At 39.7% G+C, this 24,307-nt stretch overlaps 4 protein-coding genes across 5 annotated transcripts; 1 reads left to right on the top strand and 3 right to left on the bottom strand.

The window, feature by feature from the left end:
- Positions 1 to 8,183: 8,183 nt before the first annotated feature.
- tap2a (transporter associated with antigen processing, subunit type a) lies at positions 8,184 to 13,577 on the bottom strand. Of its 2 annotated transcripts, none has more exons than XM_026300067.2 (11): positions 13,019 to 13,577; positions 12,467 to 12,576; positions 12,240 to 12,370; positions 11,775 to 11,980; positions 11,433 to 11,630; positions 11,157 to 11,285; positions 10,629 to 10,817; positions 10,175 to 10,348; positions 9,838 to 9,997; positions 9,454 to 9,590; positions 8,184 to 9,062 (listed from the first exon to the last, which is right to left on the bottom strand). In XM_026300067.2, the coding sequence occupies exons 1-11, from the start codon at positions 13,535 to 13,537 to the stop codon at positions 8,859 to 8,861; spliced, it is 2,157 nt and encodes a 718-aa protein (XP_026155852.1). In that variant the 5' UTR covers positions 13,538 to 13,577; the 3' UTR covers positions 8,184 to 8,858. The 2 variants fall into 2 exon arrangements, with proteins under 2 accessions (XP_026155852.1, XP_026155850.1); XM_026300065.2 differs by having other exon boundaries at positions 12,467 to 12,581; positions 13,024 to 13,577.
- Positions 13,578 to 13,770: 193 nt separating this feature from the next.
- Positions 13,771 to 17,118, bottom strand: psmb9a (proteasome 20S subunit beta 9a). Its single transcript, XM_026300068.2, has 6 exons — positions 16,841 to 17,118; positions 16,673 to 16,740; positions 16,444 to 16,575; positions 15,980 to 16,109; positions 14,823 to 14,964; positions 13,771 to 14,636 (listed from the first exon to the last, which is right to left on the bottom strand). The coding sequence occupies exons 1-6, from the start codon at positions 16,889 to 16,891 to the stop codon at positions 14,509 to 14,511; spliced, it is 651 nt and encodes a 216-aa protein (XP_026155853.1). The 5' UTR covers positions 16,892 to 17,118; the 3' UTR covers positions 13,771 to 14,508.
- A 1,394-nt stretch (positions 17,119 to 18,512) lies between these two features.
- Positions 18,513 to 21,240, bottom strand: psmb12 (proteasome 20S subunit beta 12). The gene is made up of 6 exons (XM_026300481.1): positions 21,108 to 21,240; positions 20,642 to 20,712; positions 20,015 to 20,146; positions 19,593 to 19,722; positions 19,286 to 19,430; positions 18,513 to 18,860 (listed from the first exon to the last, which is right to left on the bottom strand). The coding sequence occupies exons 1-6, from the start codon at positions 21,153 to 21,155 to the stop codon at positions 18,733 to 18,735; spliced, it is 654 nt and encodes a 217-aa protein (XP_026156266.1). The 5' UTR covers positions 21,156 to 21,240; the 3' UTR covers positions 18,513 to 18,732.
- On the top strand, positions 21,193 to 24,171 carry LOC113126463 (proteasome subunit beta type-7-like). Its single transcript, XM_026300479.1, has 8 exons — positions 21,193 to 21,328; positions 21,564 to 21,651; positions 21,807 to 21,904; positions 22,378 to 22,518; positions 22,634 to 22,749; positions 23,097 to 23,155; positions 23,496 to 23,647; positions 23,801 to 24,171. Exons 1-8 carry the CDS (start codon positions 21,267 to 21,269, stop codon positions 23,910 to 23,912), a joined length of 828 nt encoding a protein of 275 aa, XP_026156264.1. The 5' UTR covers positions 21,193 to 21,266; the 3' UTR covers positions 23,913 to 24,171.
- Positions 24,172 to 24,307: the final 136 nt, after the last annotated feature.

Below are 24,307 nucleotides of genomic sequence, written 5' to 3'. Positions count from 1 at the left end.
TTGTTTGTCTCTATGTGGCCCTGTGATGGACTGGGGACCTGTCCAGGGTGGACCCCTGCCTTTCACCCAAAGAGAGCTGGGATAGGCTCCAGCTGATCCCTGGGACCCTGGTTAAGGAATAAGTGGGTATAGAAAATGGATGGATGGAATTTCACTCTGTTTTGTTCTGAAAGTTGAATATTAATTTAATTATATCCTGTATGTGATATGTAGTATTATCTCACCAGACTGTATATTGATAAGCAGAGAGTTTTATTGGTTTTTCAAAGATGTAAAAAAAATAAATAAATAAATAATTAAATTAAATTTTTCACCTGTAAAAGTATTTTCCAACAATGGGTCCAGACTTCAACCATGAATTATAACAGAATTTCACTGACTGTATTGTTGAAAATATCTCTTATTTTTGTTATTAATATGGTGATATATAATAAATTTAAAAAAAACAAAGATTCACATCTTAAGTGTCTTGTCAGTGCTTTTACCACTTTGGCTGAACTTATAGAAAAACTTTGAAAATCATTCTGTTTCTAAAAAGTGAGGACAAACAGAATGGGTGAGCCAAATATTGGTGATCATAAAATACACAATACAACACACATATACACACACGTCCTCTATATTTTTGCGACCTGGACATCCAGGAGCAGCTGTGGGCAGGGAGCTGGAGGGAGGGAGGATTACGTCAGAGTCAGCCTCCTCTGACTCATCAGCTGTGCTCGCTCTCCCTCTTTCTCACAGACAAACGCTTCCCGTCTGCCTCCCTCTGTTGTTCTCAGCTTGGCTGCATCAGCTCGTCACATGATGACAATCAGTCCAGAAACGGTTGCCAGGGAAGCTCTTCCCCTCACAACACCTCGGTCTGTCAGCGATTACAGTAAACAGGTTCAGCATTTACAACTAGACCCCACATTACAGGTTACTGTTATGTTGTTTGCATAGACCTGAGCTCATAAATAGACTAAATAGTAAATATATTCTCAATATTATGTGCTCTTGTGGTGTTTGCATAGTTTTGTATATGTAGGACTCTGCCTCAGTGCTTTGACTTCTGTACCCAGTGGTTTGCAGCCTTCCTGAGCAACAACAGGCTCTTTGAAAACTCATGCAAGCAGCTTTTTACAGGAGCCCACTATGCATGTAAAGTGCATATTCAGTGGTGTCATCTTTTTAACTTTACATTCACTGTGTAAAACTGCCAAGTGCAAGACTACAGAATTTTACGCTACACTCACACAGACGCACACCTACACACTCTGTTACATGATCATAGAATTGTTTTGTACTTGGAATCCCAGTATTTGTTGATCTTTCCATTCACGACTATTTTCATTTGCATCTCAGTCTGTTCCTGTTTGTTTAATATAGACTATATTCAAAATCACACCTGTAATGTTTCCTGCTGTGTTGTGTTATTTCTGCAAATATATCAACTTTCTTCTTTTCCCTTTATCAGAGCACATGGTACTTTCTCAGAAATTAAACAACAAAGTACCTTTTTCATGAAATCTTCCTTCTCATTTACAGCAGTGTGACGTGGGTATTCTTGCAGTGTTTCTCCAAAAGTGCATCTGTAACATGGTCAGCCATACATACCTGTAATATTTTAAAATATTAATGGACAACAATGAAATGACTTGATGCAGTAAATGCACAACAAATAAATGCTGTTTGTGACAGTGTGCATTTCATATGTTTATCTATAAATCAGAGACAATGAGCCAGAGAGGCAAAAACTGAAGGTTTCCAGATAAATGATGAATTAATAATATGATATATTATTGTGTCTTTAGTTTAATCTTTTTACTGCTCATGTATTTTGAACTGATCTGCTTCTTTTGGAAATGAAGAGACTAAAAGTTGAGATGCATTTAAAGGCTCATGGTCAGTCCCAAGAAGGCAATTATCCAGGTCTAGGAAAACAACAGCTCTGTAATTATGCAGCCATGCAAAATGAGTTGTAAATGTGTGAGCCTGAGGGACACTTCATTATACTCTCAAAAAAGGGAGCAGGAACAATGAAGTGAATGATTTCCATTTGAATAGAGGTGGACTTTCTTCTCCAGAAGGTAAGCTTGGTGGAGAGAGAGAGAGAGAGAGAGAGAGCAATAACAAACTTATAAATTAAAACTGTTTCCAGTGCATTATCAGTTAAGCCTATTTCTAATTTAATTACCTTTACTACAGACAGCAGCTGTGCTTCTCAACTCATTGGAAAGGAAATGCTGAATCCTGGAACAGATTATATCAGCAGAGATGATCACTTACATTAAATGAGATTAACATGATCCTGCTTCCTAAATCTAAATAATCTTTCTTGCAGATTATGTCTCTGAGACTCTATTGCAGTTTACTATAGTCAAAAAGAACATCAGAACACGAACACGAACATCAGAGCTCAGGTGTGAACGCATAAATGTCTAAATTGTTCATAGGAGTGTGTGTGTGTGTGTGTGTGTGTGAGGTTGTTTGTCTCTATGTGGCCCTGTGATGGACTGGTGACCTGTCCAGGGTGGACCCTGCCTTTCACCCAAAGAGAGCTGGGATAGGCTCCAGCAGATCCCTGGGACCCTAAATGGGAATAAGCAGGTAGATAATGGATGGATGGGACCTTATGAATAAACTAGTACCTGGTTATCATATATAATAGTGTAAAAATATGGTGTTAACTCATCAGGTCATTTTTCTTTATTACTTTTTATTGTAAACATGCCAACACAAAGAAATAGCAGAAGTGTTATAGTTCTCTACAGGTGTTTAGAGGTCCTGTTATTTCTCTGTCTTGTGGATGATGTGGTCAAACATGTTCACTAAACCTGCCTCTGGGCTGTGCACACAATGTCTTAGACCCACATACGAACACAGAGAGTTTAAAGTGTTTGTAAAAAGCAACAAACTCATAGATCATGAGTGGAAAGAATATCTGCCTCAAGCCTTATAGCTTATAGGTTAGATTACACTGACCATTTAATGCTGTCCTGTAAGAATAATAAAAAAATACAGCTTTCATTTATAGCAAAATATATATTGTACATGTGAAACCACAAACTGAAAAACTACCAGATCCACTACCAGCATAATGTTCCTTCTATTGACTGCGGCAGGTCACTACAGTTCAAGTGGTTTAAATTTATTGTGTTATGTCGCCATCTGGTGGCCACTAGTTAAACTTAATTTGTTGATCAGTGACATCACATTTGATCCCAGTTACATTTTAAGTCACTGGGATCAAAATAATTCAGTTCAGCTAAGTGATTAACAGGCTCATTTGATCTGAATCAGAGCTGTTAGTGTAAATCACTGAGATCCAAACCAACTGAACTGAAACTGGTTGTTTGCCTGTAATCCATAAACTAATGACCCCTTGGTATTTTCATTTAGAAGGGCAGATATTGAGCAGCAGCAACATCAGCAGGCTCATTTTAACTAATGAACAATTTTTCAATATATTTATGTGCATGCAAGTCATTTAATTATTTCTCACCATGTGGCCAAATTAAAATTAATGTAAACATGAGGTTTTAGTATTTGTCCAATTAGAGACCAGTTACATAAAATGCAATGAAAATATAACAATCATACAAATCCAGTATCTTATATTAAGACATTTTTATTCCCTCTGTTATTCCTCCACAAGGAAGGACCAACAAAAAGTGAATTTTATGCCAAAACAACTGTAACTCAGGAAGATACACAACATAATTGATGCCATTAACAGAGTGATGATGCCTCATATTTTAAGATTGTAGATTAAGATTTTATTAAACACAAAAAGGAAAACTAGGAGAGAGAGACGTGGGAGGGGAAACTGGGAAACAGGGAGCAAACACAAGTGAAAGTAATCAATGAAAATGAACATAAAGCCACAAGGAACTAAAACAGGAGACACAGGAAATAGACACAAAATAAAAGTCCCCAACAGGAAACCAAGACATGGATCATGACCCAGACAGACATTTCTTTACACAATGTAAAGCAAAATGTGAACTGAAGTTACATCACAAAAGTCACAAAATTACACACTGGCACAAATATAATAGTCTACCACATGAAATGGTTGCTTTGCTTTTTGTGAACTTTTCAAATGCAAATTCTCTTAACATGTTCAGAAGTCATTAAAAATACCACACATATAAGTTAAATCAAAATTTATACATAACAATTGGCATAACATGTTGCAGAAGACCACTGATAGCACAAATGATATGTGAAACTTTTCAGCAGAGCAGCAAATTATCATCTAACAAATATACAACATTAACTCTGCTCTGTGGAAATAGAGAAAACTGTGTTAATGGGTTTTTAAACTGTGTTATTTTAAAACATAATGACACTAATGCTACTGTTTTCTGGATCTGTTTATTCCAACACTTCAGGTGTGTTAGTGGTTATATGTTGTGTCTAATATTAGATGAAAGTATCATAGTTAAGTGCTTGAGATATTATTTTTAGTGTGTTTTCCTACATTTACTCCATTTATCTGTTACTTTTATTCAAAGCAAACACTGAGGTCAAAGGGTCCTGAACAAGAACAGTCCATTATCCACAGCTGCTTTATTATGTATCTATGACGTTGTAATTTTCATTGTCTGAATATGTTTGAAATGGTTTTCTTTCCTGATAAGGATTTACTAGATTCATTGGATTTGATTCATTTCTTAGTTTATCCCACTTGGGGGCACTCAAGTTCTATTTAATTCAGGCACGGCTCACAGCAGCTACCTCACTGTGCTCACCAGACTGAGGCGTTTACAGGAAATCACATGTCTGCCTGGTTTTAAGGTGACAATGCTTGAGATAAACAGTGGAGGTGCTGCTGTTCTTTCTTTTGCTGTTCATCAAAGATCTGATGTCCAGAGTACGACTGGTCCTGGTGGAAGATTGAACCTTTAAATTGTTATTTATTGCCATTGTTATCTGTAGGACTTAGTAGTAGTGTGATGGTGAGAGACACTGTCCTGAAACTAAAATGTCATTGAATGTTCAACCTGCTCATCCTGTCAGATGAAGAGGATATAACAAGATTATGGAGAGTCTATATTTGAAATATTGTATAAAAACATAAATGTATACATCTTAATCAGATTAGTCAGTAACTAATGAAAATAACAGCAAACCAAGGTATTTCAAATTCTTTACCTGATGTATTGATCTCTGTCAATATATCAGCTCTGATATAAGTGTGTCTTGGTTTGCATTCATGTGGCCCTGAGGCTTCTCTGTGGGTTCCTGTCTGCACACACTGACAGCTCCAAACCTCTGTTCACTGTGACATAACACTTTTGGTGCCAACCACTTCTCAGCCACAGTGGTTTGATATTTTCAACATACAGCAGGTATGTGGTGTATCTCCCACTAGATGTCAGTCTAAAGCAGCGATTCCACCACTGACTGGATAATCCCCTGTTACCGACTTGCCGGGCTGGCAGCTTCCAGGAAATCACATGGTTTTTGGTAAAAGTGCCAAATAAAACCATGTGGAGCGCTGCTGAGCTACTGAGCTGCTGAGCTGCTGCTGAGCTACTGAGCTGCTGAGCTGCTGAGAAGCTTTTTTCAAGGTTGCTCTGTGTTAAATTCAGTTTTTATTAGCCGGGACTTCCCTCAACTGATTTTATGGTGCGAGTTTGATTTGATGTTTTTTGTCAAACCACACATCAACTACTTGATGGCTCAATAATCTCTCAAACTTTTGGTGCCGAAAATGTTGCAACTGTCACCCTCCCCAGGGGAAGTTAGGGGATTCACAAAGGACTGTGGGGCTTTACCTGCTATAAAACAATACAAACGCTCTGCGGGCACATGATAAAGACTGTGGGGGCATGTGGTTACTGTTTTCCACAGGCTTATCATGTGATATGTGACTTATGAGAATCGCTTCATACTCAAAGATCAATAACTTCAGGAGATTGTTTCAGATTTATTGATCTATATCAACTCTCTGCTTCAGTCTGTTCACACCTTGTTCTTCAAACAAAATGAGGTGAAGTGAGAAAAAGAAGCTACATCAGTGTCAGTTTTGTTGAGCTTTGTGCTGCATTATTTCCTTTATCACTTTTGGTTTAGGGAGAAGAGAAACAAATATAATGTAACACTGAAGCTCATTTGTCAGGTGACTCTTTTTATTCCTGAACTGATGCACTTTTGATTCAGTTTCTATGAGCCAGCAAATTAGTGTCAGCAAGCAGACAACTTAGAAAACCAAATATAGTGAAGTGAATTTTCTAAAAGTAATGCCTGAGCTAATTAATGTTTGTTCTCATGACCATTAACTAAAGCAGATGTAGGAGAGTAGACCTGCAGGAAGCGTTTTGATAAATCCTGAAATATTCTATAAGAAGAAGAAGAATGTCTTATAACCAAAAGGACAATAGTTTGAGTTCAGTATAAATTAGTGTTTGTCAACAATCTCACATCCTGAAAGTTACAAAACCAAAACCAAACTATTAAAAGATTATTGGGTGTGTCAGACATCTAAATGTCTATTCTGACATTATAGAGAAACCTGCCCAACCCTAATATTTGGCCTAGGGCAGGCTGTATCATAGGGACGTAGGCTGAACTATAAAATACATCAGTGTGATAAGTGCTGTAACATATAAACATGATTCAGACCAAAGAAAGAAGAAAGAAAGCAGACCATGAGCTGTGTGCCTGAAAGAAAACCAAAGTACTTTCAGTCACAAGAGCTTGGGCTTGGCTGTGGTTTGGTTACAGAATGCAAACACACAAAAGAAAGAAAGCGAAACAAAAGTGAGCAGGTACTTTCCAGCTCGGCACTGTTGGCCAGTGGTATGGTGCAGAACTGGTAAGACAAATTCTTCTCGTTACATACGCGTATCCAAAGACACAAACATACAGTATATCTACACTAAAGTCTGAGGCTGTTACATCACAGTGAGAGGTACGGCCACTGGGCCACTATCACTTTATTTATTTATTGTTAAACCTTCATCTTCTAACTCTTTGTTTACAATATCGGCCATTTTGTGCTTAGATCTTTGAAAACCTGACCCTAAGATGGCGGCAGCTTGGCATTTCCACTTTGCATCCTTGTGTCTTTGTCACCTGCAGGCGGCACACGATGGTTGATGGGAAGCAGCCAAGTTTTCTGATGAGTCACGGTTCCTGCTGTGAACCCTGTATCTCTTGTATTTAGGAACAATGAGAGATAGTTTTGGTTTTAGTTGGATCAGCACAGAGTTTATCAGGGTTATCAAGGGTTTAATGAGCTCCAACAGGAAATAGAAGAGAGGTTTGACACAGAGAGCAGCAGGTGGTCCTCTGATTAATGGTGTAACACTGAAATATGTTAGTTTATGGGTAGGAGACATTTACTGCAGTCTGTACAGGCCATGAAGGCAAAAGTGTAGATTCAAACTTTAAATGTTTTAAATGTGCTGAAAATAACAGGTGCAGCTGTTTTAGTATAAAATCCTAATGACAAAGTGTGAATTATGGGCCAACATTTTAGACTTTAACAAAGAGATAAAACAACAACACACATGTTTATTGAACCTTGTCAGGATGCATTAGGCTTTAAAAGTATCATTAACATTTAGCTGAAACGAAAGTCTAACCTGTCTGAGACTCGTGACCACAGCCGCCATTTTATCGATGAACTGAAGCTTTGACAAAATGGTGGCGAGTGTTACCTGAGCTGAGGCTGATTTTGGTCGACAGAGGGTGTGTGTGTGTTTGTTTTGACATCAAGTGTATCACCTCACTGCACCTCTGGTGTTTATGACATAGCACCAGGCAGTTTTCCAAAACACCTCACAGTGAAAAAAACAAAACAATGCTGGTAATCAGGGACTTTCCAGACCAGCTCGAACACTAAAACCAAACCCAGCAGGACTGATTCAATTTGACATAGAGTACTGCAGCTAAAACTAAAATAGGACTTAGACATATGTGATATGTGATTACAAAAACACAATAACATATTTCTAACCATCTGACCTCAATAATACTAATAATGTTTCTTGATTCAAATACGGTTTCTCTTCTTTCCATCATACACTATAGTACAGGTTTTTACTTTTAGGTACTTTTGTTTGGGAGTCATTTCTATTCTTGTGCATCATGTACTGGCATCTTCACCTTTATGACTATTTACTTTTTTATTCTGTGAGGAATAAACACAGCCCTGTTTGTCAAAGCTTTGTCTGCCATGTTTAGTTCTCATTTAAGTCATTCGAATGTCCTGTGCATATATTTGCCTTTATACATGAGTGGCATGAGGCTCAAACTGAAACTAAACCATTGAGATAAAGCTTGAATGATGTTCTGGCAGGAATCGAATGAGGTTAATGTCCATCCATCGTCTATACCTGCTTAGTCCTAACCAGGGTCACAGAGATCTGCTGGACCCTATCCCAGCTCTCTTTGGGTCAAAGACGGGGGTACACCCTGGACAGGTTGCCAGTTGAGGTTACTGTCAATGATCCAAAATGTCTAGTACTGCTGATCAGTGTTTTATATGGGACCCACAAAAATGACCTTTGGCTGCTGATAATGAATGGTGTCAATTGTGGATGTCGTGTCAATGGTTTATTAATCTTTATCAAATACAAGGACATGACATTGAAAAACCTGTATAGATGAAATATCCAGCAGATATACCCCGAATTTTGATTAATTCACAATATCTAATTCAAGTCTGCAAAATAAATAAGCTGCACAGTTACAAAGGTGTTTTTTTAAAACACAGGAAAAACTGGAAAAAGTGCCAAGTCTATTTACAGAATTTGAATGTAATATTTACATAAACTCCAGGTCAATATTAGACCTTTCATCAGGCTGGTTGGTCCTGCTGAGGAACATAAAACACTGTCATAAACACAGTCCTCTCACAGTGTTCATGAAGCTACAGCATCGTCGGTGAACAGCTTCGCTCTCAGTCTGTAGTAGCTCCCCTTCAGGTCCATCAGCTCCTGGTGGGTCCCTCGCTCCTCCACCCTCCCACCACCAATCACAACGATCTGATCTGCCTTCTCAATGGTCTTCAGCTTGTGGGCGATCACCAGGAGGGTCTGGTTGGAACGAGCCAGGGCCTCCTGAACCTGTGCAGCCAATCACAGAAATATTTAGCTCTGTTTTTAGCAACATTTCAATAATTATTTTTAATTTGTCCAGAGATAAATACATCAATGCAAAAATAACCTCAGTGCACATATCACCAGAACAGTGCAGGTTAGAGTTTAAATGGTCGTATGTGAAAAGATGAAAAGTGAAATACTGAATATTCACTAAGAATTAATATGATTAGATTTTCAGTGAGCACACAAACATCAGCAGATGAAATGATGTTATCGATCAGATGGATTTCTCTTTAAGATTGTTCATAAAAATAAAGAAAGATGAAGAAAGTCTTCACGTCGACTTGTTACATGTTACTACACTAATGGCAGACCTATAGGAGCTGAGGCCACAGTGCTTGAAGTAGTGACATACCTTATTTTCACTCTCAGTGTCCAGAGAGCTGGTTATTTCGTCCAGAATGAGAACCTGTGGCTGTCTGACCAGGGCTCGAGCGATGGCGATTCGCTGCTTCTCGCTCTTGGATAACTGGCCACCGCCCTCACCCACCTCTGAGAAATGGACAATATATTATAGAGTCGTAACAGGCTGAAGTTAAAGAACTTAGAAACCAACCTGGTGCAGGCAGATATGAGGATTTTCAAACTCAAACACTACAATCAGAGTCAACACTAATCTTCACTAACTAGTCTATATTTAGCCTTTATATTATTTTATATTGTTGAACTTGCTTTTCACGTAACTTCAGGTCTTTATTTAGGAATGAAAACAGCATGAGGGGCAGGTCAAACAGTTCACCTGTGTCGTAGCCTTTCTGCAGCTGGCTGATGAAGTCAGCAGCGTTGGCTTTACGTGCCGCCTCCTGGATTTCATCCAGCGAACATTCAGAAAGTCCGTAGGCGATGTTGTCTCTGACGGAGCCGGAGAACAGCACAGGGTCCTGGCTCACCACTGCAACCTGTTAAACACTCTCATCAGCTTCACTCTGAATTTGTGGACGATACTGAATGAGTAGATGTTATTCTATTAAATTATTAAATATTGATGTGGTATATGAGAATATAAAAGATTTGAAACAGTAGCTCCCAGCAAACAGTGTTGAACCTCATTAAAACTTGCCCTAATGGTTAATCACCTTCTTGTGGAGGAATCGATGATCATAGGATTTGAGCGGTTCGTTGTCCAGCAGGATTTCTCCATCCTGTGGCTCGTAGAATCTCTGCAGCAGACTGACACAGGTGCTCTTTCCTTCTCCAGATGGGCCCACCAGTGCCGTCATCTGGCCCGGTTTCAGCTCCAAAGAAAAGTCCTGAACCATGGAGACAACAAAGGTTTAATGCCATATATGACATTTATCCTAAATGTTGACCCATAAAACCTGAAATTCTCACTGAATTTAATTTAAAATTTGAGTTTTGTATCTCTGTGATGTGTCTCCAGCTCATTCTTATAAATAGTTGGGGTAATATCTTCTCTAAATCAGTCAGTTTAGCTTGTCAGTGTTTTATTGTTTTCTACTAATATTTTTCATTAGGTGCCCAAATTGAAAGCAAAGAATGGCCCTTGTCTCTGTGACACTCAGAGCTCACCTGCAGCACTGTTTTGTCAGGGTTTGCAGGGTAGGCAAAGTTGAGGTGCCAGAAGCTGACGTGTCCTGTCAGCTGATCTGGTTTGAGTTTTCCGTCTGTGCTGACTTCAGGTTTTCGGTCCAGATACTCAAACACTTTTCCTGCAGCCCCCACTGAGTTCAGCATATCACCAAAGATGTAGATGAGAGTCTGGAGGAAAAAGGATGGAGTTAGAAGACCAGTCACTTACTGAGTGCCAAGTGTCAGGGTCAAGGCTATGAGTGGCAAGATATGGTTTAAAACCACAAACAGCTTTATATTTTATATGATGCAGCATTACTCTCCACCAGACCAACCATTGGTTAAATCTTCTACTTCAATTTCTTTATTTTATAAAAAGCATTTCCTTTTCCTGATCATGTAAAGAACATTGAGTTTTCCCTATAGCATGTAAATTATGCCCTACACTCTTTACTGTGCTTTGCCAAACTGTTCTTAACCAACTAATAAGCTAATGCTGTTAGGTGGTTACAAAAACCATTGATGTACCCTGATGTTTCTTCCAAGGTCTGACTGGTAGAGGATGAAGGAGACCAGGTTGCCAGTGGTCATCTGTCCACGCTGGATAAACAGCCTGCCATAGTACAACATGATGACCTGCATACTCAACCCTGTCAACTACACGCACACACACACACACACACACACACACACACACACACACACACACACACACACACACACACACAGCAATAAATAGTGTTAAATGGGGTGTTATAAATAATTGGATCAACAACAACCTCATGACCACAAAAAACTTCTCACCCTCCGTGCAAGCAAGTAAACAGATGTGACAATGTCCCGACGGATCTTGAGGTTGTGTGTGTCCATCATGCGTTTGTCATAGCGACGGGCCTCATGTTTCTCTGAGTTAAAGCTCCGCACCACCTGAACACCAGATACTACCTCACTTGCTGCTTCATTTGCCAAAGCCATCGAGTCCTGAATTGCCAAGGAAAGTTTCTGAGGGAGGAATAAAAACACAGGACTCTGTATTTAATCTTATGATTATTCACTAGATTAAAAAAAATTATTAAAAACACAAAAGAATTTTGACCTTCAGGGTGACATATGGCGTTAATTCATATCTAATTAACCAGTGTTTACCTGATAGTGTGTGTCATAGATGTTCTGAATGAGGCCGGTGATGGGCGTCTCCATCAACACGAGGAATGTGAGTTTCCAGGAGAGGTTCATCATCAGGGAGATCATACCCATTGTCTTGATAAATGTCCTCAGCAGCACATTAACATTCAGACACACTGTTCTTGCCATCAGGGTGGTGTCTTTAGACAACCTGGATGTGATTTCACCTACACAGAGAATAGAGAGAATGAAGAGAAATGATCTTCTGTCATGTGCTGGCCTCTCTGTGCTGTTCCTTTTAGCTGGTCTCTTATGTCTTGTGCCTAGAATGGTCTGTCTGATCCAACATGCCTTGTCCTTTCTTGTCTTTCTACCGACCTGCATTATTTTGTTTTGTTTTGTCCTCTAATGTCTCATTTTGTGCCTGAATTGCTGTCGTTCATATGCACTGAAAATGCAGCATACTCTGTGTTATTAGGGTCTTACCTGTCTTTGTGGTCTCAAAAAATCCAATTTCCTGTTTGGTCAAAGCCTCAAACAGCTTGCCTTTCATTCTGCATGTGAAGGAACTGATGGCACAAAGGAGGACCCCCCCTCTGCAGCCTGCACTCACAGAGCTAAGACATGAAGCAAACAGAAAGTCAGTTAGGTTTTACCACTGAGCCACAGACATTTGATGGTGGATGAATATGGAGGATAAACACTGGCCCTACCTGCCCACAGAGTACAGGCCCATGAAGAGCAGTGCAGACAGGAACTCATTCTGCTGGTAGTGACCACCCAGGATGTCAATGACTCTCCCAGTGTAGAACGGGATGAACATCTCACCTGAGAAGGGACACACAGGTAAACAAGTAAAGAATGAGAGACCAGGGTAACTGAGTCCACATCAGATTATCATCAGCATCAGCAGCAGCAGCAGCAGGATTGTCATAAATGTTTTCCTCAGTATCCCAGGAACAGAGTTATAACTCATCATCATCAGCAGCAGCAGCAGCAGCAGCATTATCATGAATCTGTTCCTCATTATCCCAGGACCAAATCTACAACTGTTCTAATACAAACGTTCCTCTTCCCACAGACTCATATTAATATGCACATGATGCTTTAAATAATTCAAACCAAAACATGTTTTACCACCACTTTCTATTGTTTTCATAGTTGATAGTTGACCACTATTAGCACCAGTTTGCACCATATGACTTCCTCTGCTGTAAACTCAAACCTTCATCATCATCATCATCATCATCATCATCTGTTGTAAACTCACAGAGAACAGCCAGCGACAGGAACACAAGTCCTCCGAGCAGCAGCGGGTAGTCTGGTTTGAACAGGCGGAGGACTCTCATAAACTGGACTCTGGCCTTCTGCTTTCTCTTTTTACCGGCAGCCTCTTCTTTGGTGTCCGGGATGGTGATCTCCCAGAACAGCGCAGCAGCCAGCGACGCTCCGGCGCACATGAGCCAGCAGCGAACATCCACCAGCTGTGAGCACTGGGTCTCCTCATGGTAGATCACCTTGGTTCCGGTCTCAAACACCACAGGCACCAGACTGTACGCCGTTACAAAACGGACCAACAACAGGGGGAGGTTTCCTAGGATGAGCAGACCTACAGCAGTTAGTGCCAAGAACCGGAGAGCCGCAGAAACCCAGAGACGCGCAAAATGTCCAAGGACGCTGTGGGTGACTACAAGTCCCGACGCGTAAAACAAAGACAGGTCGACGCAAACTGCCAAAATTAAAGCAAAAGCTTTGGACGTGGTTGTTGCAGCGTTGCCTGCCATTTTCCTCTGACTGTTGTCCTCGAATGACCAGTGTTTTAGTTTTCATCCACTTTCACTTTCGTTTTCAGGAAGGAGCAGGGGGTTCCCTGAAACCTCATCAGCACAAAAGCTGGAGTGGTTGCAAAAATGAAATTATCACCATCATCCTAAATAACCGGCATTATTATAACCATGATCCTGAACATGAACATAAAAACAGCTTTATAGTTCAGTAAAGAAGAAAACACAAGAAGTAAACAAACATGGGGCTTTTATTTCATTTTAAATTCACATAGTTGACATAAAAGTTGGTTAGGACATGTGAGTCTATACCTTTAGTCTGAACCAGACATCTTAATAGATTCTCATAACCAGGATATAAAGTAGTGTGACATGACAATCTGATGATCCAACAAATTTACTTTCACTGTTTAGTGATGGGCTTGGCACTGAAAATCTAAACAGTGAGATCTTCAGTGTCTCATGGTAAATATTTCAGCTAGTTGAGGAAAGGCATGTGGACATAATCTATGCTAGTCAGTCAGTGGTCAAGGGATAGAGCTAACAAAGGGATCACTATCATCCCTGTGGTGAGATAATCTCATTTCAGTTAGATGAAGTAACTGACTGAAGACTGAAATATTAATGAGATTATTGGTTAAATCACTGAAGGTCACACAAGCTTCATTTTCTTATTTTTCAGTCTATTAATGATGGGTCACAAACCTGATCAGCTGTCTAATGAAAACCTGTTTGACTAATTCACTGACACAAAGGTTGTCTGACATTATTGAAATAGTTCTGAGAATTAGAGGAATATGAGTTTTTCCTTTTAACAAAATGAACCCTACACATATTCAGTATTTTTCAGTTCAGAAGCTGGTTTAGCTTAGAGCTCAGTATCTGACAGCTGAGGGAAAAACTATGTTTGTAAAGACTTTTGTGTTGAAAACAGGACCAAACTACATCCTGCAGTGGCTTCACACTACCGATCACTGATCAAAGAAGGTGGGTAACTCATTTCCTAAAATGACTCTCTCCTCTGTGCTGTGTCCATCGATGGTGACGAGATAGGCCACACCACCACTGGAGCCGTCACGGTTCATGGCCAAAGAGAGAGCTACGAGAAGGAGGAAGACAGTAACGTACAGGTGAGGAGCCCGAACCAGAAGACTTCAGTTTTATAATGAAACAATATAATGAGAGCAGTTCTCAGGAGTGAGAAAGAAGCAGCAAATGTCAAGTTTCTGTGTCACCATCCAACATGTCTGACAAAAAAGAAGTGCTGTGTAAAAAACAAACTTACTGTTGACGACAAACTGCTGGCACTCCTCCTTGCTCATTCCTCTGCGATACTCAGCATCAACAAACCCATAAACGTACGAGCTGCCAGAGCCACCGACTGCAAAAGGCTGTCTTGTCAGGAGGCCATTCAGGGTTGCAAACACCTGGGAGAGGTCAAAGGGCACAGGACAGGTATCATTCTCTATGGACACCCAGGGGCGGTTCTAGACCCTTTTTAAGGGGGCATTAGCCTCCCTGTCTGTCATTTCAGCCCCACTAAAATGATCAACTATAAAACTATTAAAATTTATTGAAAGCATAATTTTTACTTTTTAAAATAAAAATGAAAATAACTAAGAAATGCAGGACTTGATTAAAATAAAAGATCCAAGTGTTTTTTCATATTTTTAAATTCTCTTTGCTATTATGTGCATGCGTGATAGGCCTCCCTATAACCCTTCCTCAGAAGTACAACGGCTTGTGCTGTAAGTCAGCAGAAGTCAGGAAACGAAACGTGCAACTCGTAGGTGGTTATAGAAGGTATAGTCTATCTTTTTTTTTTTTTTTTAATTGTTTAGCCTGTATTTGTGCATTTAATGTGCACAGTGGCTACGGAAATTTGCCATCTCAAATTAGCTGTCCATATATACACAGTACAGAGCCCAGCACATGACATGCAGACAAAATATATAATAATGTAGCAAACTAGCCACCAATCAAAAAATTGTAATTGTTTTCAGTTAAACTGTGGGCCGTGGCTATGATTTACTAAAATGAGGTAACATGTTAATATGTTGTGAGAAGAATGAATACTCCATAATAATCAACATCCAGTTTATAATTCAGCATTGTTTGGTCATATGGAAACTAAAGCAATGGAGTTTTTGCCACAATACAACACTAGGTAGTGTTATCAGCAACAACAGTGAGGGCTAAGCCCCCCTAAGGATGAAGTCCTAGAACCGCCCCTGTGGACACCTTCAGTATAATATCATGATAGATAAACATGTTTCATTCAGCATGTTAGCAGCTGCTCTGCTGCTATGAAGAAACATGAAGGTCACGTTTGCAGACACATTCATGTTGACCCTGTTAACATTAATTCTTCACAGGGATCTTTCTTCTTTAAACCTCTGTCTCCTCCTCCCAGACTGAAATCAGCTACATGAGTCTACTGACCTGACCTCCAAGACTCCTGTCCCAGCCGGCCACGATGAGATGTGCCGACAGCTCCTCCTTGTACTTGTACGAGATGTTCTTCACCAGAGTGGCAGCTGAGCGAACCTTAGGGTCCTCACCTATCTCAATACTGACAAATGAGACATGGCATTATGTTTTAAGTCCTGTACAAAGAGAGGCAGGTCCCAGACACTGGTGGTCCCTACAGAGCAGGACGTCCCATCTTTAATATTATCAGAGAAGCTAATAATAAAATAGAAAAATATTACCAAGTTAGCAATGAGTTTTACTTTTCTTTAGGTTTGGCTTGGTGTTGATAATAAATTAAAAAGAGACTGTACATATATGTTAAAATCTGTTTATACCCTGCCAGAGGAGGAACACACACTGATTCAGCCTGATCACTGTGTAATATCTAATAAAACATGTGTCCATGGTCCCCGTGGACTCACCTGTGGACTCACCTGTGGACGTCCAGCTGGTAGTTGACTATCTCAGCTATGGCCTGAGCGTCTGCTGCAGATCCTGACAGGGCGCAGTAGATCTTGTCATGGAGAGGAGACAGTTTGTTCATCACCCTGTTCACCACTGACGCTCTGGATGGACAGACAGAGTGTAGATGTTGTGTAAAGAAGATATTAGGAAAATAAAAGGACATTTGCAGATTATTGTTTAGTGCAAACACCATCTTACCCTGCAGATACTCGGGAGTCTGAGCCCAGGACGACCCCTCCATTAAACTCTATGGCGATAATGGTTGTCTACAAACAGATGGTAAAAACAATAATCATGTTACAGATCAGCAGCAGTGAACATCCACAGGACATACAAACACCTACAGACATTAAAGATCCTACTTACTCCGGTTTTCACCTCCTCCGACAGCCACTCTGGCCCCGTTTCCTCCAACATGGTGATTCAGACCAAAAACACCGACTGACGCGAAGTTAAGGTGAAAAGCCGTAAAACGAAACGTCCAGTCGAGCAGGTTTCTGTTGTTTTGTTGTCGAAAACCTTCCGTGCAGCTAAAGACCAGCAGTTTGTGATTAATTCAGTTTATTAACCAAATCCTACCGTCATGCATCAGACAGACTCCATGTTTCCTGAATTAAACCGAAACTGAAAGTTAAAGTGTCTCCTCTGCAGCAGCTGCAGCCAGTCACAGCTGTTACTTACACACACACACACACACACATATATATATATATATATATATATATATATATACAAATAATACTTTGGGTCATTCCAGAATTGGAGGACATTTTACGTCCCACCCATCAAATTTTAAATAATCCACATACAAAATACTAAAAAATGTAGTTTCTGGGTAAATTTACTTGTCCAGAGATCAAATCTAAAAAATCTAAGAGAAAAGAATGCTTGAAAATAGTTTTAAAAATAACAAATATGTCTGGAGTACCCCCTAAAATGCAATTTTTCTCTTGTCCCACCCCCTTAATGACCAAATTTAATCTCAAATAAAACAGTTTAAATCAAAATTTAATTTTATTTTTTTGGTATTATTTGTTTCATGCCTGTCTCTTGTAACTGTGGAATCTGTTTTAAACTGTTTTAATTAACATAATATTTCAAATAATAATAATTATTCATGGAACGTGTGTCCCACAACATGCACGCAACCCTGTTACCATAACCTTTTTAGCATGGTAGAAGAAGAAGAAAGCAGTGAATGACAGGACATGCTGTTCATGACAGCATCAAACAGTTTTCCAAAAGAATGGGTAGAGCAAAGGTATGTCCTCTCTTCTATTTTTCATATTTTCATAACATATTTAGCCTTGACTGAATGTCTCAATCTACCTCATGCAACCCTATTATACATATTATCAGAATAAGAGGATTATTTTTGTATTTTTTCTTCGCTTATTTACATAAGTAAGTTTGTCCTCTTGGTCAGTAGTAACAGCTAGATAAACAGCTAGCTCCTACTCCTGAGAGAAAGCTAACATTAGTAAGGATTTGCAACCCTGTTACCTGCAACCCTGTTGCACCAAGTAAGTAAAGTAGTAAGTAAACACCAGATAAATCATGTAAAATAAATTGTAAAATTGATCTGTAAGCTGAGCTAATCAAGCCTTTGATAGTTTATTATCTATTATTGATGAATATGTAGCAGAAAATCAGAAAAGTGAAGCCCAAATGTCCTCCAATTCTGGAGTGACCCCTATACATTATATATTCACATATTTATGATCAGTCAGGATGGAGGCTAATGTTTAATAGTCTGTTTAATAATGAGCCACAGAGGCTGCAACTGCTGCACAAATATTGAGATCATTGATAGAGCACATCACAAATTGATGAATTTTGAAGCACATCAAATAAAGAGAGCAGGAAGAATTATAATCACAATTTTTAAAATGATTTTTTATTTTCTCATATTTCCTCACATAGAAAACAACACAAAAACATGATGTGGAGACAAAAAGGCAAAAACATTAAGAAATGAGTAGAGTTTTGTAGTCTGGTACCTGCTTATCATCCTGTTTTCAAATGTTTGTCATTAACCAATTGGAGTCTGATTTCAGGTGAATGCGTCTGTGTAGTTTGTTACATTGATGTCAAACACAGAGTGAATTAATAAGAAAGCTGTGAAATAAAATTCAACATATTTATTCCATAATTTAAAAAAAAAAAATCCAAATGTCATGTTGGTCATTCTAGGCTCCAGCAGATCTCTGTGACCCTGGTTAAGGAATAAGCGGGTAGAGATAATGGATGGATGTTGGTCATTCATCATGGAACTTGGGTAACTTGTCCCCAGGTACAACCACATGCTCCACCCCTTTTTCTGTGATCACCACCAGGTGAGCTACGCCTCCACTGACGTTGTCTCTGCCCATAGCCAAAGCCAGAGCTGCAGCAGGAACACAAAACAAGAAATATCAGACATGTTGAACAAGCAAAGACATGTAGTTTATGACATTTCTACATTTCCTGGGTCATTAAAACACATTTACTGGAGTTTAAAACTTATTTCCATTCAACACTTTTCCTTTTCTTTCAGTGCAACTGGATGCCTTATTTTTGTAACACCACAGAACCAATACATACAATACATACACAAATGTTCTTTAAGTCTGAATGACTTCCTCTAAAACATATATCTGATCGCTGTTCAGTGTTAACACCTGGGGCATCTCCATGTGACATGTTGAAACCTCTGGAAAACCATATTTTACACTTTAATGAATGAATCACAACTCAAGTTTACCCAAAAACATTTTCAGATCCTGACAAACCAAATCTATTGCAGTTTGGGTACATAAGTAACTGAAGTACCATTAGTGGCGAACTGTAGACATTCCTCTCTGCTCATGTTGGGTTTGTATTTGGCGTCAACGTAGCCATAGATGTAAGTGCTGCCTGAGCCACCGATGGTAACAGGCTGACTGATCAACATCCCACCTAAAGCCACGATGTACACCTGGACAAGGATGAGAACATCAGGAGAGTAGATATATGCACGTAGGTGTCCCCAGTACTACTGTTTTCATCTTCACTGCTTTTACTGTAACTACTCCAGAGTATTGTTATTGATGATAAAACACTGGCTCTTGCTGTTTGCCTCTCATCATGACCATCCTACCTGTGGTCCTTTCTTCCTGTCCCAGCCTGCTGTGATGAAACCGGCCTGCAGCTCCTCTTTGCTTTTGTAACACAGATCTTTCAGCACTGAGGCTGCTGCTATGACCAGTGGAGGCGTCTCCATCTGCACACTAGGACAGAAACATCAGGGACAGTCACATTTTAAAGTTTGTGCTGAGTAGAAGAGACTTTGAATCTGTGGCATTTGGAGCATCGAATTAATAAGGTGGGTTTGCAGCTTAGTTTGAGTCAGTCCACAGCTGAAGGTTAACTAGATTAATATTCATATCATTTACACTTGAAATGTAACGTGAAAATGTGATGAACGTGTTTAATCTGGGTGAGGACTCATGCACTAAATGCCAGTGTATTCATATATGTGTGTGTGTGTGTGTCTGTGGTGTGTGTGTGTGTGCGTGACACCTGTGGAAGGACAGGTGAGACTTTGCAGCCTTGGTGACGGCCTGAGCGTCTGCGAGTGAACCAGCCATACAGCAGAAGATCCGGTCATGGACCTGAATCACCTTGTTAATGGTCTTAGATGACACATATTCTCTAAAGAGAGAGGAAGAGATAACAATGCCATGATGAGTGTTGACACAGCTGCAGCAGGAAGATGTTTAATCTCTGGCTATAATTGTAACCATGAAGCCCACTGTTACATGACTTTAGCAAAAATATATGCAGAATATATGTATGTCTGCTGTCAGACAGTCAGATCACTGACACCTGAAATATTACAGTTTAGGACATCAGTAATATTCTTGCATAAAAGTGCTAAATAACCTAATTTTAATATATTTATATAATCGACCTTTGGGTAGTTTAATCTACAAAAACATATTATAAGTAAACATTATAATATTAGAGGGTAGGCTATATATTATTATAGATGCAATGTAACATTTGCAAAGTGCATCAAACTGTTTGGTTTGTCTGTGTCTTGTTGCTTCATATCAACTTAAAATACTGGATTTTATCTTCATCATTTATGTTATAATTTCTTTCTTAAATATGTTTAACTTCACTTTATTGTCACAACATCCTCACCCTCCCATTGAAGCTCTGGAATCTGAACCAATCACGACCCCCCCATCAAAAATAGCAGCCAGGATGGTGGTCTGAGGAGAGGAGAGTCTTGTTAGATAATATGACAGAAAACAGTCATACCAAGGGGTTATGGCATCACAGGAACACGTAAACTCGCTTCACGTTCAACAAAGCTATGAATTCTGGGATTTAGAGTTCTACGCCAGGGTAGTTTTTCAGGGGATATAACTGAAAATGAAAGTGTAGCTGGACCTTTATTTTGTATAAGTGTATAAAATAAAGTTTTAGTGATAAATACAAACACTGTCTGATAATAAAATATGTAAAATATTACATTTATGTTACTGATCAGGTACTGCATCACCTGTTCATCTACGAAATCGGTTAACGATCATTTTAAGGCAAACGGCGTTTGGTGCTGAGCCAGTAGACAAATCTACAACCGAACCGGTCCGGATTTACTCACCCCTGTGCTGACTCCTTTGACTTGTGAGTCCGTGCAGCGTTTCTCCATTTTCACTCCAAAACCGAAAGAGAGGAAGGAGGTGACAGGGCTGGAGCTCAGCAGCGACCTCCGGCGCACCGAGACGCACCGAGACGCTCAGAGACGCGCAGTCGGTCCAGTATGGCGCTGTCAACCGTCCTCGAACCTCCTGCAGCTGGATTCAACTTCGACAACGCAGTGAGGTAAGAGCTTCTTCTTACTGTGTGTGTTCAGATCAGCAGGCTGACAAAATAAAACAGTTGGTCACACTGAGCATGAATGAGAATCAAAAAGTGAAAGTAACTTGTTCAGTTTGTTTATCAGTTTAATGAATGAAACAATACGGTGATAATGTGTTCACGGTTATTATAGACCATCTATAATAGTCATCAGTTGTTGTAAATACCCCATATTGCTCTGTTACTCCTCCTCTATCAGAAATGCTGCGTTAGAGGGTCTTTTTGGAGGAGGACAGACCCCCAAACCCATGAAAACAGGCACCACCATCGCTGGAGTTGTGTTCAAGGCGAGTATAAAGCTGAGAGGACCACAGTTTCTGAGGGAAATGTTCATGTAGAAAACAGATTTTAGTGAATGATGTACTTTCTCTATGGTATTGTTGTTGCAGTACATCTCAGGTATATACTTGTAATAAACTGAGGTTCCTTTGTGCTGGTGCAGGATGGGGTTGTGTTGGGAGCAGACACCAGAGCTACGTCAGGTGAAGTTGTGGCAGACAAGATGTGCGCCAAGATCCATTACATTGCTCCGAATATCTAGTGAGTTAAAGTGTGTTGGTCTGAGAAGACTCTACCTTCAGATACTCTCAGTGTCATCAGTAATGTTCAGTGTGTCTCCTGTTCTCTGATGATGTTTGGTCATTTACTCTATAGGTTCACTGCACATTTAACCATAAACTGCTTCCTTTAATTTAAATGATTTACTGCATATCCCAGAATGCCTCATGGTGACCCAGTATTTATTCAAGTGTACTGAAGTGATAAATGTAAATGCAGTATTACATTACTGATGACAGGCTGTCTGGGAATTTTAGGGTTGCATTGCATTCTGGGAATTGAGGCTACATCCTTTGATTGATTTTTATAATTTTTTTTAAACCAAAACAGGCTCCAGGAAAAAGTAATCGCTGTATATTTTCCTCCTCCTCTTCTCTTTAATCTTTTCCTCATTTACCTCTTTAGCCTCTTCACTTGTTTCCCAATAATTCCTCCCTCTGTTCTTCTCCCTGTAGCTGTTGTGGAGCAGGAACAGCAGCAGATACAGAGAAAACCACAGACCTTCTGTCGTCCAATCTCACCATCTTCTCTCTGAACAGTGGGAGGAATCCTCGTGTCGTCATGGCCGTCAACATATTACAGGACATGTTGTACAGGTTTGTGCTGCAAACACACCTGTACTGGTGAATAAATTAAACAGACATTAAGATTAATGAGGAGGAGTTACAGTCTTGAAGGCATCAATAATCACTAATCGTTTTGATCTCTCAGGTATCATGGCCAGATTGGGGCCAATCTTATACTGGGAGGAGTGGATTGCACTGGGAACCACTTGTACACAGTGGGCCCATATGGGAGTGTAAATAAAGTGCCTTACCTTTCCATGGGTATGTCCCATAACACTGCACTGTTACTGTGATATCTGTCTTTAATTTTCTCTGATGCTTTTGCCCCTTTCACTGTTTTATTGGTCCTCACTGCTCAGTTTAACATCTTGGTCTTGCTCTTTGTTCCTGAAGTGTATGATTGTCTGTATGAAATAATTTAGAGAGACCTGAGAGTTTGAAATGGTGAAATGTCTTGATCATATCAAACCATGCTCTGTTTTAATTGAACATAATAGGGGGTTATGATTTTTTTCTATATTTCAGCTTTACATTATATCTGTTAATTTGCTACAGGTCTGAGACTGTGTTTAGTCTATGTCTGTTGACTTTACTTTGTGTTCGTGCAGGATCTGGTGATATGGCTGCTCTTGGGATTCTGGAGGACAGATTCAAACCTGACCTGGAGGTACGTGCCTGAACACCTGTTGTTGCATTTGGTGACAGTGACATGACATTTGTGATGGTTTAGATGTTTTCTCAGTGATTTCACTTGTTTAGTCATTTTTAAATTGAATGAATCAGAGCAGTAACACTGGACACCAAACAATTCTCTAGATTATGTGGACAGAACATGTGAAAAACTGTTCTTCTTCCTCTTTACTGTATTTGTGTTTAGTATCAAAATGAACAAATAGCATTTAAGCACTTGGGAATTGCTGCATTTGGATGTTAAACCCTATAAAAGTCTATCGCCACCTGTCCTGGATATCTCTGCCCTGCTGCCCATGATTTCTCTGATCTCTCAGCTGGAGGAGGCGAAGGAGCTGGTCTGTGCTGCCATCCATTCAGGAATCATGAGCGACCTCGGATCAGGCCACAACATCGACATCTGTGTCATCACCAGACGAGGAGTGGACTACATCAGACCCTACCAGGAGTCAGAGTACAAGGACAACAGGTATGACCTCCTGCAAGGTCTGATTTTCTAAAAGAGGAGGATTTAGAAAGTGATGTCATATATGAGGGGATGGTTGGTGAATTTTTATGTTGAACCATGTTTGAAAATCAGATTTTAAATAGGGTATAATAAAGCATTGTTTTTTTTTTCTAGGAAAACAAAATACAGATATCGTCCAGGCACAACAACAGTCCTGACAGAGAAAGTCGTCCCCTTAAAGCTGGAGGTTGTACAGGAAACTGTGCAGCAGATGGAAACAGCCTGAGTGTCAATGCAAAGCTCATATAAATCATCAACATCACAACATTTAGCAGGAAAACATGTTTTTTTATTGCAATGTCATCCTGGTTTCTGCTGCTCTGCTTCACTTTGTTGTAGAAACTTTTTAATACTACAGGAGCTACTGTAGTACTACAGTAAACAGGGAGGCTGCTACTGGGCCATAATGATGTAACAAGTTTTTTGCAATATGGAATAATAATAATAAATAACGTTCAATAAAATTACTATCTGATCAATGCTGACACTTTTTGCTCATGTTTTATTATTTTCTATTTCCCTCTAATATTGACATATATGTAATATATGACAGACTAAAGAGAAGGTGACTGTGCTGCATTTTATGGTCATTTATATGATTCTCCCTCATCAACAGGTCGT

This window comes from Mastacembelus armatus, chromosome 11, assembly GCF_900324485.2.
Source record: "Mastacembelus armatus chromosome 11, fMasArm1.2, whole genome shotgun sequence".
NCBI lineage: Eukaryota > Metazoa > Chordata > Actinopteri > Synbranchiformes > Mastacembelidae > Mastacembelus > Mastacembelus armatus.
Note: the sequence above shows the minus strand (reverse complement) of the source record. Positions and strands in the feature narration are given on the sequence as shown.

Coding starts and splice junctions, on each gene's coding strand:
- psmb12 (XM_026300481.1), bottom strand. CDS start 21,155: ATGGAGAAACGCTGCACGGACTCACAAGTCAAAGGAGTCAGCACAGGG. Junction 20,713..21,107: donor TCAAAGGAGTCAGCACAGGG/GTGAGTAAATCC, acceptor TCCTCTCCTCAG/ACCACCATCCTGGCTGCTAT. Junction 18,861..19,285: donor TCTACAGTTCGCCACTAATG/GTACTTCAGTTA, acceptor TTCCTGCTGCAG/CTCTGGCTTTGGCTATGGGC.
- tap2a (XM_026300067.2), bottom strand. CDS start 13,537: ATGGCAGGCAACGCTGCAACAACCACGTCCAAAGCTTTTGCTTTAATT. Junction 9,591..9,837: donor GCAGAAAGGCTACGACACAG/GTGAACTGTTTG, acceptor TCCATTTCTCAG/AGGTGGGTGAGGGCGGTGGC. Junction 9,063..9,453: donor ACACTGAGAGTGAAAATAAG/GTATGTCACTAC, acceptor TTGGCTGCACAG/GTTCAGGAGGCCCTGGCTCG.
- psmb9a (XM_026300068.2), bottom strand. CDS start 16,891: ATGTTGGAGGAAACGGGGCCAGAGTGGCTGTCGGAGGAGGTGAAAACC. Junction 16,110..16,443: donor TACCAGCTGGACGTCCACAG/GTGAGTCCACAG, acceptor CTCATTTGTCAG/TATTGAGATAGGTGAGGACC. Junction 14,637..14,822: donor CCAGCAGTTTGTCGTCAACA/GTAAGTTTGTTT, acceptor TCCTTCTCGTAG/CTCTCTCTTTGGCCATGAAC.
- LOC113126463 (XM_026300479.1), top strand. CDS start 21,267: ATGGCGCTGTCAACCGTCCTCGAACCTCCTGCAGCTGGATTCAACTTC. Junction 22,750..23,096: donor AGTGCCTTACCTTTCCATGG/GTATGTCCCATA, acceptor GTGTTCGTGCAG/GATCTGGTGATATGGCTGCT. Junction 23,648..23,800: donor TCAGAGTACAAGGACAACAG/GTATGACCTCCT, acceptor TTTTTTTTCTAG/GAAAACAAAATACAGATATC.